The sequence below is a fragment of the Xiphias gladius genome, chromosome 16 (genome assembly GCF_016859285.1).
Source record: "Xiphias gladius isolate SHS-SW01 ecotype Sanya breed wild chromosome 16, ASM1685928v1, whole genome shotgun sequence".
NCBI lineage: Eukaryota > Metazoa > Chordata > Actinopteri > Istiophoriformes > Xiphiidae > Xiphias > Xiphias gladius.
In genome coordinates, this window is record NC_053415.1 from 27385206 (window position 1) to 27399433 (window position 14228).

A 14228-nucleotide genomic window follows, 5' to 3' on the forward strand; every position below is an offset into this window, starting at 1 on the left:
CCAGCTGCCTAAGAAGGTGCTGGTCCTCGGGGTGCCGACAAAACACCGGGACATGGACTCTACAGGACCTCTGAAGGCCCCCGTGGTATCTGGTGGTGGTATCTACCCCCATGAGCCTCCCCGCTTCGGAGATGTTCCGACAGTCGTCTGGTCGTCGTTTGTTTGTTTTGTTTGTTTTTTTAACACCTGCCATTTCTCCCACCATGACATGTGCTGTCTTTACAAGATAGATCAACGTTACTCGCTTCCTCTGTGACTGGTCGTAATGTTCCGGCTCATCGGCGTATATTTTTGTCACTTGAAATAACTTTGGTGATCCTCCGACTTTTCAGCTGGCGTCTCAAATTTTGGTTTTTGACTAAATATCTGCAAAACTGCAGACATTCCCATCAGCCTCAGCTGGACTCTGTGTTTACTGCCAATTACGAGTTGCTAGCTCGTTAAACCGAGATGGCAGGAATCACGGATGAGCACGAACAGATTAAAAGTGCTGTGAGTCGTGGGAGGTACAGGGCAAGAGCTGGATTGTACTATAAGGTGTTTCCACTCCTCTGTCCACTGCCTGTGAGTTAGCCACGTGCTGCGACAGCGTTTGAAGCGAGGACCTCGGGCAAAACCACATTTTCCCTTCACAGAAACACAAATCTTGACACAGATTCAGTTCAGTTTGGTTGTGATCCAGCAGAGACTCTTCCCTCCGCCGCCCACAACACACTCGTCATCATGTTTAATATTGTGATTCTAAATGCAAAACTACAGCCGTGAAAAACCAGCTCCCGACCTAACACCCCCCACACACACACACACACACACACAAACACACACACCCGCTACATTGGCTCTAGCTGTGACCGTTTTTCAAACATAAGAGAGTTTCATTTACCAGAACAACATTTTCTGCCTCAGTGGCCTTTTCTGCTCTGGAATAACAAGTATGTAATGAAATGTTCATGTACAATCAAAATCACCTTTATTTTTCTAGCCGGAGGATCAGAGCTGCGCCTCGTGTTGCGACAGAGGAAATTATGGAAAGAGAGGCTCGAGCAAAGACTTCAAAGCTGTGTGTGTGTGTGCGTGTGTGCGTGCGTGCGTGCGTGTGTGTGCGTGCGTTGTAGTGGCGAGACTTGATTTCAGTAGAGATCTAAACACAGCAGGGAGTCCTGTGGTTTGACCCAGGTTCTGATCTTCTCTGCTGTCTCTCTGGAGCCCAGCAGTCAGAGGCTGGTCAGGTCAAGCAGTTAAACACCTGCAGGTGCGACGTCACCTGCCGTCTTTATAATCCCCTAACTTTTGCTGACGCCTCACTCAGAGTGACCTCCGTCAGGGTCACTGCAGGGCCGATAGCAGACCGACGCAGGTTAAGAGCACTATTACCAGAACAACAAAATAAAGCCCACATCCACAGGCCAGGCCGCGGTGGCTTTACTTCGTCAGCCCCAGGGAGCCCCTCAGGGAGCTTTCTCGACGAGAGTTAGATGAGACGATCGATACCGGTCTCTCCTGTTACTGCTATAGCCAGGAACCAGTTAGCTTAGCTTAGCATAAGGACTAGAGAGATATTCTTTGCACAGATCGTTTGTCTCTGGTCAGAGCCGGACTAGATGTGTCCCTCTACCTGTGAAAAAGACGATTTGCTGTTTTTAACAGGGGTTAAGTTTCAGACTCTTTCTTGGCTCTGAGCATTTTCCAGGAGACGAGCAGAGACTTCATCGAGTTCCCGGTCGCTGCCAAGAAGCCGTTCAGCGCATAACCCTGGTTAAATGACGGCACTGCTCCCGAAATGAGCTTTCAGTCGGTGTCCTTGGGCATCGTCCCGGGGAGAACAGTTTTACCTCAGCAAGCCCTTCGGTAATTTACTGCCGGCTCTGATGTCGCCGTGGAGTTCTGATTTATAATTCCTTTTGAGTTTCAGTTTGTCTGAAGACAGAGTTCAGGTTCATGTTTTTAATCGCACAGTTTCACAGCAGCGCTGCCTCCGTGGACTTTGTGTACAGATATCACCACGTTTGGATTAAAATCGATGAATACATGAAATTGAAAAGGCAGAGCAGCCTGCAGTAAATTTGGTTCGATTTCAAACCGTCATCGAGGCTTCTCCCGAACAATCCTGTTAGTCGACCTTTTGAGTCGAGATTATTTTGTCACGGTACAGTAAGGTAGAAGTCTAGCCAGACCGAGGACACTGTCGTCCCAATGACAAACTGACCGCACCGTGTCCTAACGTCCTCACAAGTCTGGATCTTGGCGTACTCTAGACCTGGTTAAGTGCCAGAAAAAGAGCGGATGGACACGTGGATCGATGTCCTCACGCAAGACAGACAACACAGGAGGGGGAAAAAAAAGCACAGAATCATTGTTCTCTATTTATTTTGTTTCTTCCTTTGTCTTACTCCTTGAGGAGCATAAATATTTTACATAGCGAGAATATCGGTTTGGTTATTTACAAGATATAATAAATGACGTACAACTCACAATGTCTGTGTTCGGAGCGCTGGAGGAGGATGAGGAGGAGGAGGAGGAAGAGGGAGGGAAAAAGAAACATCTACAGTCATTTTACTGATCTGCTGAGGGGACTCGGCCCAACTCGACTCTGATGTTAGACACAAACCAAAACAACAGCCGAGAGAAAACGGCTAGCGTTGTGGCATGATGGCAGACTGAAAACACAGCGGCATCCAACCCTGGAGCCGCCAGTTTTCCCACAAAGGGGGGCTATAGTAGAACCAAGTAAATACACCGAAAGACAGATCTCCGGTGTTTCCAGTCCAATTCTCGTATCTTGTAAAACCAAAGGAAGAGAAAAACCTAATAAGCTCCCAGGGGATGAAGCTAAAGTGCTGCATTAGCTCATTTAAACCCGACACTGCTACGATAACGACTCCCTCCAACATCAACCTGAACTTCGCGCCGCGCCAACCGATTCAACGTCCGCTCAACTCCACGTGTAGTCTCCATCTTCCTCCCTCACGGTTTTTCCCTGGAAAACACGAGCTCCGCGACAGGAACACTGAATAATTCATTTCTTTAAAAAAAAAAATTCGCTTTAAAAAGCTTTAAAAAAGAAAGATTTCAACCACTGAGCCAAGAATTTCCTTTTGTCTGTTGGCAAAGCGACTAATGTAGTTACAGAAGATCAAATCTGACAGTTTGCATTTCAACCCGCAAACGTGAAGGGGAAACCACACCGGCGGCATCGCATCATTAACTCGCTTCCCACCGTGTCACGCCGACGGACGCCGTCGTCCAGATACAGTAACGGGGATGTGATGAGCTGGGGAGCGCGTGTCATCGCTGGAAAACTGGGACGTGGCGAACCCATGGCTGAATACCGGGCGCAGGCCCTGAGGCCCTGAGGCTCTGGCCCAGGGGCCCCCAGACCCCTGACCCCACTGTTAGCTGGAAGGTCAGTCTAAAGACGCAAAGCGACCACAAAGAGACGCAGAGTTGCAACTGCAGCAGTTTGTGGAATTTAATTTTCACCGATTTGTGATGTCTCATACACGTGGATGATTAATTGAGAATAGACAGATAAAGATAATAAAAATCGTTAGTTGCGTTCTGTCTTATCTGGGGGGGGGGGGTTACTTGACTGTGTCCAGGGGTCCATTGTCTCATAATCCCTCCCTGGGTGTATCCTGACACATCCTGCTACGTTTTAAGGATTATCTTTGCTTCTTTTCACCTCCTTTATCAGTAATGAGATGAAATGTTCAATAAGAGATTTGTTACACTGGGTTTAAAAGGTCAACTCCACAAAATTACAAAAAAAACCCCCCACATATTTTCTCACTAGCCAATAGTATCTCGCCATGCAGATATTTGGGCTTTTCCTTGGGACTGTGTCTTCAGCAGAAAGTAGCTCCAGTGAAGCCGGTGGATTTTCCAGGACACTCTCTGGAAAGAGATGTCGCTGGCGTCATTTCTTTAATGCTGTGAAACTGTACAAGTTAACTTCCATTCACTTCACCTCCAGTGTATTAAGGTCGAGGCAGAAACCTCAGACTTATTTTTAAATATCTCACAGCCTGGACAAATCAAACCAAAACCGTCCGCGTGGGTAGGAACCAATAAGGGGCAGGAATCTCGGTACAGTTATCAGCTTGGGGAACCCAGCTGTGCTTGTAACCGCTGCTCCACCCTCTCCAGATGCTGGACAGTGAACCTAAACTTAGCTTCGTAATTAATTACATGAACCTGGGATGCAGCAGCGACTGATGTTAACAGTATCGCGATGTAAGGGAGGAGCTCGGCAAGGTTCCTCGGCTTTTGGAAAGAAGCGGCGGCCCCAGATGTGCCGTCTGACCAGCCACGAACAGCTGCTGAACCCCTCTCAGCTGCTGCGCTCCAACACTATTACTGAATCAGAGCTGCGCTGGCGGCGCTGTCGTCAAATTGAGGCCGTTTCCTGAAGTCAAATGCAGTAACGGTTTTACCGCATGGTGCTGGTTGAAGCATTTCGTCGCGGGGTCAGCTGAAGCGCTGAAAACACACAAAGTCATACATGAAGGGAACGAGTCCACTCTTTATTCTGTTACATTCCTGTTTGGACAACACACTGAAAAGGCACTCATGCAAAACTACATGTGTGTATTTTTGAAACTGACGGGACTACTCTCCTGGTTCCTGAAGCCTCTTCAGTCAGCTGTTTGCACCCACTTGATGTAACAGCACCTTTCTACAGCCTCTCAGGCTCCTGTCTCACAACTGAAGACACAAAATGAAGTGAGTGAAAGCAGCTTCTTCAGTCATTCGAATTTGAAATCAAACAGCAGAACACGTCAACTGGTCTGTTTTTATTTTTCTAACAGGCCGAAGCAGCTTGTCCCAACGAGGACCGAGTAAACGGACTGGTGTCTCCCTCCCGGACCGTGGGGGTCAGTGGAGAAGGCCGGGGGGGGGCGTTGAAGGCGGAGATTTGTGCGCATCGACTCAAGTGCAACGTATGTTAGAGGAAAGTAGGAGAGGGACGTAGGGCGGAGACAGAAGATACCAGTGTGACTACAAAGGAGGCTACTCTCTGCTGCTGTTGGACGCCTGTGCAGAGTCGTGCCATCATGCCACAGAAAACCCAAACGTGTCCCAGGTGTGAGGGATCATCTGGCTGTCAGTTGAGGGGGAGGAGTGCTGGGCCGCTACGGGTGCGTCCGGGGAGGTGACAGAGGAAGTGCTGGGGAGGGGTTGGGGGTGAGGGGGCCATGGAGGTCAAAGGTCCAGGTTTCTTAGATGGGCAGCTGGAAGGTGATGTCCACTTGAGCTTCCTTAGCCAGCGAGACGATTTCAGAAAGCTTTACAACCTGAGGACAAACGAAAGAAAAACGCACCGTTAAGAAAACATCTTCTCCGTTTCGCAGCTGGTTCAGCAGCCGCCAGCTCCTCCTGTTATTTAGAGGCATTTTTGAAACCTAAAACTTTTCCAACTATTTATGAAAGTTGGAAAACTCACTTCTATCCCCCTGCTTTTTTAAACTGATGTTTGCCATTTTGTAAAATGATTATGTTGACTTCACTGGTTTTGAACACTTCCTATTTTCTAACTTATCTCGTCACTACCAAGCTTGTTCGATGCCTTCAGTGTGAAGCAATTCGTAACTTTTGTTCTGAAAAGCGCTAATAAATCTGAAACTTCTTTCCTTTTTGTTCCAGGCATCCATTCATTTCTATTCCGGTAAGATAAGAGAAGCTGCTGTAAGAGCGTCACGGCTGCACATCAGCCCAGCTCCTGCGAATCACGTGGACCGGCTCTGAATCCCTGCTGTACGGCTTGAGGTCTTTTGATGTGTTGCTCCCACGGCTCCCAGCAGCCACTGATTTCCTTTGTTGTAATACGCTGTGACCATCGATTAGCAGACGCCCTAGACGTGCCTGACTTGTGTAATCCATCGCAGTGAACATCAGGTCTGCATTATTGTCGTTTGGTAATGCACTGCAGACTGCAGCTTAAGCGTCAAAGCTTCAGACTTTTCCGTCTGCCTTCTATGACATGAATCCGGGATGATTTATTCATATCTCCAACTGCACTGCAGATTCCCTGTAACTTATTATCCAGTCTTATTCTATTTTAGCTTCATTTTGTCTTCTTTCCTTGAAAATCTTATTTATATGCATCTTTCTATGTTGTCTCCAGGGTTTTCTTCTTAATGCCTTTTACGTCTCATGTAAAGCACTTTGTGTCGCCTTGTTGTTGAAAGAAGCTACACAGGTAAACCTGCCTTGTTTGGACGCTGTTGCTACTTTAAAGGAAGAGTTTGACAACTTGGGAAATACACTTCTTTGCTTTCTTAATAGGTGTTAGACGTGAAGAACAATACCCCCCCTTGTGTTTGTCTGTTCCATAGGAAGCTTCAGCTGCTTAGCTTAGCTTAGCATAAAGACTGGAAACAAGGGGAAACAGCTAGCCTGGCTCTGCCCGAAGGTAACAAAATCCGCCAACCGGCACATCTGACGCTCACTGATTAACACGTTCGAAGGTTAGATTTCTCCGATCTTGTCGGGGAATCCTTCCGTATTTTTGGCATCACCCACAGAAATTCAGCTTCTCACCTCCGACCGACCGAGAGGTGAGAAGTGCAACATACAACAAACAACAGAAACCGCCTCGCACCAGGGACGGGAGGCCTCCAGCCCTTCTCTCACCTGGTGGCACAGGTTGCCTTGCTGGGTAGTGTGTGTGTCTGCGTGTGTTATATAGCCAAAGCCTTACATTCATACACACACACACACACAACTGGAGGCTTAGTAGACAGATGCATGTTTGTCCTGCTCCCAACCTACTCTACATGGTGGTGTATGTTCCAGTTTAAGATCAGGTTGAATTAAGTGAGAAAGCGTTATCAAAAGGTACAAAGTGATGAAGATTAATGTGTGTGTGTGTGTCTGTACCATTTTGGCAGCTTCGTCCAGGTCGTCACAGGCCAGGATTTTCAGCGGACTGGCAGCGATCAGAGCTTTAGCATCGTCCACTCTCGTCCCTGAAAAAACCAAACCAACAAAACGAAGCAGATTCAGATTTCATCACTGACCAGCTGCACCTTGCCCAGAACCAGCGGTGCAGCTCTGACACCGTCAGTCCGGCATCTGTGTCTCATTGGAGCTAATCCATGACATTCTGCGGTTTTCAAATGACACGAGTGTGAAGATGACGTCTTTAACGTGCTGCCGATGACGGGTTTTACGAATTTTACTGCAGAAACTCCTGGTTCCTGGAGGATTCACGCGAATGGGAAAGTGGTCTCGGACTTTTGGACCCCACTGAATAATATTATAATTTGAACTATTTTATAAACCGTTGGGTAGTTTAGTCTATAACGACGCATAATATTTTATTATCTGATCACATGTTTAGTATGTAAAAACTTAATGTGCAGACTAACTACAGCTGTAGATAAATGTAGTGGAGTGTAGGAATAAAGCAGCATTAAATGGAAATACTCAAAGTCCAATTTCCCCCTCTGATTTTAAACATATGTCCTTTCTCTTGTTGCTGGTGCTTCCTTTCATTTTCTGTGCTTATGTTACAGGTATTTAAGCTGAGATTTTAAACTCGGTTTTTCACACATGGGTGGAAGCTGCCAGGGAAGACCATCTGTTTAGACGCAGCGTGTCCTCACAGTGCCACGCGAAGAATTTCACTCCGGACTGAGACATCAGGCAGGACGACCTGAGCTGTAACACGTTTGGAAACGTGGAAGAAAGAAACACTTCAAATGATAATGAAATGTGTAAGGAAGCAGCACATGTGCAGCTGAAAGTATAAATCTTTACGCCGTAGCACAAAATATTCCCAAAACAGAAAACTGAAAACCGTCAGCTCGATTTAGGCTGGAGCCGATCACGGTCCAGTATGAAAGGAGGAGACCTTTAAATCATTATCATTTGAATGCTGCAGTTCCAGCTGCTGCAGGAGAATCGGACAAAAAGGATTTTTGGGATCTCGTGGCCTTTTTACATTTCACTCAGCCAACTGGTCGTTTTCTAATGTTTCGTCCTTGAATTTTCCCTCTCTGTCAGGACTGGAGAGCTGGATCATACATTTCCAGGTGGTAACTAGTTTAAACTAAACAGTTTATGAATCTACACTGTGTGTGTGGGCTTGTAGTGCTATCTTTGTGAGGACCAATCTTTGGACACCGCTGCGTCGAGAGGACATTTTGCTCGCTTGCTGTGTGTCGTACCTTGTAACCGCACTACGATGGGGATCTTGAGGTCCAGGTCTCTCACAGCCATGATGATGCCCTGGGCGATGACGTCGCACCTCATGATGCCGCCGAAGATGTTGACCAGGATGGCCTGAACCTGAGCGACACCGCCGCGACACGCACAATGAAAAACCGACATGTAACCAAACACACAACGTTTGCATTTATGCGTCCGTCCCTACGAATGGGCGCCAGCCTCGCCTGCCACCAAGCTGTGCTATGCAGACATAAAGCTCACGTTAAAGCCTTTTGACAGCCCGTAGAATCAGGAGCAGTTGTGTTCTTACCTTCCTGTCAGAGGTGATGAGTTTGAAGGCCTCGGTCACCTGATGAGCTGTGGCTCCTCCTCCGACATCCAGGAAGTTGGCCGGCGTGCCGCCATGGAGCTTGATGATGTCCATGGTGGCCATGGCCAGACCCGCTCCGTTTACTAGAGAGAACAGAGCCGGACCGTCAGTCCAAAGTAAGACACTCAATCTGAAAACCAGCGGCTGCAGCGCCAGCTGGCAGGAGGGTAAAGGACACTGTGTGTTAAAATTCAAAGGTAACACGAGGGGTGTCCTGTTCAGGTTTCTCCGGACCCACTCCCGATCCGAGCTCTGGTACCTGCCTGCGCCAAGTCTGATCCAATACTCATTTACTCAACATTTCGGTTAATATATGTATGTGACACATTGAAATAACAGCTGTAACCTACTTAATCTAACACAACTTATTTTTCATGAGCTACTTGATGCAAACACTGAAGGTCCTGGTTCAAAACCATTGAGTTTATAGGCTTAAGTTATTGATATGATACGAATTCATGTTTAACCGGAAAAATGAGACTCCTGAAATTCACGTGATGATAACGTGATGGTTGTACAGTGGAGTTAGACTGGAGCCTCTTGCCTCTTAAACAACCTCTGGCACGGAGACAGGCTGTAAAGAGCACATTAACCAGACGATACACAAGTTTCATTTTGGCTTAATGTTGCTCAGGGAATTGACATTACTTTAGTGACAGCTGATATGACCTGCCGCCAAGCGACAATATTAGGTATGGGGTGAAATGCTCGCACTGTCGGCCGTTTAAAGGAGAGCAGCGCTGCAACCCCAGCCCGCTGCCTTGGCCAGAACACAGTCAGGTGCAGTAAAGAAACGGTGAAGTTCAGTAAGCAAAGGATCAGACTTGGGTTGGCTTTATTTTAGCCAGTGCTGATCTATTAAAATATGCCAGGATCAGCCAAATACCGATACTGAGGCTCAGCTCAGGAAATCTCTGTTACCATCCAGTAACAAAATGCATCACACACACAAGACTAAAACCCATTGGGCCTCGTGCAAGAATCGCTCGTGTGAACAGATTTTTTTCCTAAGTGAAACCAACTCATTGGTATTTAGAGTATTTTGGTCCAAACTAAATTCAAGTCAGACATACTGACTGAAGAACGTAACGCCCGTGCTGACAGTGCTCCGCAGATGTCCCACAGCAGGACTCGAGGCTCTGGGGAGCGAGCTTCCTTTGACTCTCAAACGAAGCCTCACTGAATGGGAATTTAGGGAAACTGATTATGCTAATGATCAAATCTCACAGACGCGCTGCTCGTGAACGCGAGGCATTCGTCGGGTTGAAACCGGACCAGAGTCCTATTGTTCTGACTTCAGCACCACACCCGTACAAACGAACCTGACAGAAAGAAGGGACAGAGGTTCAGGATAAGAATGTGAAACTCTTCTTGTATGAAGCCCGTTGTTTCAGTTTTTCAAACATGTATTGTGATCCCCCACAAATTTCCTCTTTCAGTGGCAGATGCTCTTTAATTCTCGAAAACGACTGCCTTTGCCTTTGTGACACTGACCCAGGCAGCCGATGGTTCCATCCAGGCCGATGTAGTTGAGGTCGGCCTTGGCGGCCTGCCGATCTCGGGGGTCCTCCTGGGTCCAGTCCTGCATGTCGAACACTTTCTTCTGACGGTACGCGGCGTTGGAGTCAAAGTTGATCTTGGCGTCCATGCACATCACTGTTGACGAGCAGACACATGAGATACTGGCATTAGGAGAAGATTAACTTCCAGCGTCCCTCTGCGGTGACATTTGGTGCAACAGGGACACAGGTTTCATTTTCTTTGAACACCACAAAAGCAAGGTTAAGTCGAATGCCAGTTGATTTCAATTTTACATAATAAACATCTCTGCTTTCAAACTTACCCCAATTTCTGCTCAGGGATATGAAGGTGTTCATAAACAAATGACTCTGAATTACATTTTCCACCTCCAGCTACAGTTTGCTAAGTTAACTATCCTTTTTATGTATCAGGTTTTTCAGTACCGCTATTGCTCTGTAGAAGAAAAACAACATCATGCTCAAGGGCACCTCAACAATTACTGCAGAAGAACAGAGGATCATTTCGTCTTTTACTAATTTCATCACGACTCGCCCAGTTGCCTCCAACCTTCTAGTTTCAAAGCTGCTTCTGCAAGTGTAAATATATTGATATCATTTCTAAATAAACCACATGCCAACCTCATGGTGGCGCTGCAGGAAAAGTCAGGGGATCACTTCAACAATTCATCCAGTGACTGTTATTTCAGTCTGAACCAAACAACATCCCCATGTTCAGAGCTGCGCTGCTAGTGTGGCTAAAAAGGCTACCGCAGCTTTCAGCCAATGAAAAGGACACAGGAACGTTTTTTTAAATAACTGGGGTCAAGGATCAGCTGGCAACTGTAAAAATTTCACTGGCACCATCCAATTCGTGGCAGCAACGAACTGGAAGAAGTGAGAATTGTTCCCAAGTTTTGGCTGCTTTTATTCAAACAACCAGTCATTACTACCTATTAAGTTTTTCAGGTTTTACAAGAAACTTTTCTGGTCATCTTCACATCACTTTATCTTGTTATCACCAAACTTTCCTGTTATTACACAGACTCAGTTTATCTCGTTCTAACTTCCAGATGTTGTTTGAACAGAAAAGGCTCCAGTTACTGCCTGAAGAGACACTGAAACTCTTCTGAAACACCAGGATTCATCAGTCCTCTAATATAACTACTCTAGACCTGTTGCAGGACCTATCTATGTATTATAGCTGTGGGCTGCTTTTTCTCATTTGGTGCGTCTATGCATAACATCTGTGTGTGTGGATTTGGTGTCAGTGATCATCTAGGACTCGGCGCTGTCGCCTACCGTGAGCTGGAAAGTCTCCAGCCCTCCAGGACCCAGCTCCGGACGCGCAGGGCACGGATGCAGGATGATACTTTCAGTGTGTCTTCTCACAAGCACGAGCCAAGACTGACTCAAACCATTTAAACCCGTCAATGTCAGCTTCTTCGACTTTGACTGGATTTTTGTCTCGTTTTAACACCGTGTAAGAAGCTTCTTGTTATAAGAACATGCCGGCTCATCGTGTGAGAACCTGAAGAGTCTCTTGCTTCAATGAGACACAGCGCTTTTGTGTAATAATGGAGAAGAGTCAAGAAATTACAAGTAAAGCAATAAAGTGATTTCTTGTTTAAATTGAATCGTTTGTAGTAGCTGGTAGTAGTGAAGAGAACATATGTCGTGAAAACATTCTCGAATAAATTGTTATAGGTAGAGACGTGAAAAGGATAAAAGGATTTTAATTCCATGGGAGCAGCACTGGTGCAAAGAACTGTCTCATTAATAAGAACCAATATTTAAATTTACATGACATTATGCAGCGTAAGGACCTAACTTCCCCTCAGGCCAGTCTGAGCGCGGCTGCGTCCAGCCCGCGGTGTGATGGTCATTTACCACAGAAGTCAATGGTGTCTGAGGAGCTCATTAACTCTGACGAGGAACGCCACAAACACACACCCAAACTTGTACTTCTATCTTTGTGAGGACACTCACTGACATAATGCATTTCGAACCAACTGGAGGCAACGGTGCATTTGTCGGGGACTATTTTCAGTGGCGGATTAATCCACATTTGGATTACATTATTTGGACATCAACCTGCTGTTTAACTAGCATTCAAATACTCCTGAATTATCAAGAACAGATAAGAACAGAAGTCTCTGTGCGTGTGCGCGTACCGATGCCTGAGGAGTCCTCCACCATGGGGTTGATCTCGACCATGGAGGCGTCGTATTTGACGAACACATTGTAGAGTTTGACCATGTTCTCCGCCGCCTCGTTCACCAGCGCCGGCGGGAAGCCCATCTTCTGAGCCACCTGCAGCCACGCAAAACAGTTCATCACACATCGGTACTGGGCCTGGACCAGCCCCTGTACACTGGTACCTCAAATATTCAATGGAAAAATGTGCAGGGGTGTTTAACGGCTATGATCAATACTTCTCTGTCTACAGTGGATGCAATGACCACGTGTGAGATGAGGCTGTGGCTTATAGTGATGAACCCGCAGAGAATTATCACCCAACTCTTCTTGTTTTTTAGCCGCTTTCAGCCGCAGCAGCAGCTGTTTTCAGAGAAAACGCTGTAAAACGTTTTAACCATCATTTTTATTATCTCCTGATTCTTTTTTTCTAGTAATTGATTAATCGTTTAATCTAAGAAGAGTGTAAAAAAAAAAAATTAAAAAAAGTTTGAAAAGGTGAAAAAATGCCTGCGACACTTTCTTCAAATATCTCGTTTTGTCTGACCAACAGTCCAGGAGCCAAAGAGATTCAGTTTACAATGATAACTGACAAGTGATTATCAGAATAGATTTCACGGTGCTGGTAGGTGGATTCTGTTCCCCTTACACAGAGCCAGGCTAGCAGTTTCCACCTGTTTCCAGTCTTTATGCTAAGCTAAGCTAACCAGCTGCTGCCGGTTGCTTCGTACTTCCTGTACAGACAAAGGTTGATCAGTCTTTCGATCTAACTTTCCCTCAGAAAGCAATTAAGCGTATATCTCAAAACCAAAACTGTTTCTTTAAGTCACCATCACATCAACCAAATAATTATACAGTAGATGACTCGTTCGTGCGCCATTTTTTGGAACATTCAGTATCAGCATTTCGTATCTAAGCTTTGCAGACTGAACAAGATACTAAATTTTATTCTCCTCCTAGTGTTTGTAACGACGGAGATGAGACTGTGGGATTAAAGAGATGAATTCATTTTCATTTCAGGCCTGAAGGTGAAAAAAGTCTTCTGAATATCTGCTCAACCAGCCGAAGAAATCAAAGTAATGTTGCGAGCTGCCATTTGTTAAAGTCAGGACAGAGGCTACGTACTGTCTCTGAAAGCAAATACAAAATGGAGGCGGAACATTTTTGTAAGTGCTAGCGTCCCTCTCACAATGAGAAGAAAAAAGAAATTAGTCAAGGCTATGGGTGAAAATCATAGAACTCTGGAAAATTTGAACTGTGCTACTTTGGTCTTTAGAAAACTGAAAAGTAGAGAGGCTTGACATTTCTCTGTCATTTCATTCTGATTTTTAATTAACACCAGTGATAGAAAAAAGTTCAAACGGTTTCTGATTTGATGTCGAGAAGAAACGCTGAACGACGGTGCTCGTCCTCTATAGCAGAACCGGAGCTGTAGCGCTCGCAGGTTTTTGTCTATTATCCCGGACTCGTTTGCTCTGGACATATCTGGTAACGTTACCTCTATCTTTGCAAACCATGTACATATGATCATTCACACAGAGGCTTGCTTTCCCTGTAAACCTAGTGGAATATACTGCTGATGTGCACTGGTCTAGATGGTATAGTTCCAGGGAGAAAGGCAGAACGTCCCTGCTGGGGGGGTAGTACTTTCTGGAGGTTCCTGTTTACATGCAGAGAACAGGAAAACTCTTTCCCTGTGTGTTAATACTGCATTTCAAATGCCACTGCCATTCTTTAGTTCTTCATGGGTCTAACTTGCATGATCTACCTGGTTCCTCAGATGTGGTGGGAAGGCAAACGGGGAAGAACTGGGGAAGTTTGACTTCCGAGAAAGTTCCTGAAAAAAGTTCCTCTGGTTCCAAAGTAGCAGGAACCTTTGGTAGAAATGCACCGTACGTGACTGAGAGCCAGCATCTCACGCCCGTGACAAAGAGTCAAGACCGCACGCATTAGGTCACAGGCTGAATCCAACA

At 46.1% G+C, this 14228-nt stretch overlaps 1 protein-coding gene across 1 annotated transcript in view; it reads right to left on the bottom strand.

Moving 5' to 3' along the window:
* Positions 1-2350: 2350 nt before the first annotated feature.
* The window catches only part of sucla2 (succinate-CoA ligase ADP-forming subunit beta), a 28219-nt gene continuing 16341 nt past the window's right edge, over positions 2351-14228 (bottom strand). Inside the window, exons 6-11 of the mRNA XM_040149109.1 lie at positions 12234-12372; positions 10037-10198; positions 8483-8625; positions 8172-8292; positions 6880-6968; positions 2351-5294 (exon numbers count right to left, since the gene is read on the bottom strand). Coding sequence (XP_040005043.1) covers positions 5220-5294; positions 6880-6968; positions 8172-8292; positions 8483-8625; positions 10037-10198; positions 12234-12372 — 729 coding nt within the window. The 3' untranslated portion in view covers positions 2351-5219. The remainder of the gene's footprint in view (positions 5295-6879; positions 6969-8171; positions 8293-8482; positions 8626-10036; positions 10199-12233; positions 12373-14228) is intronic.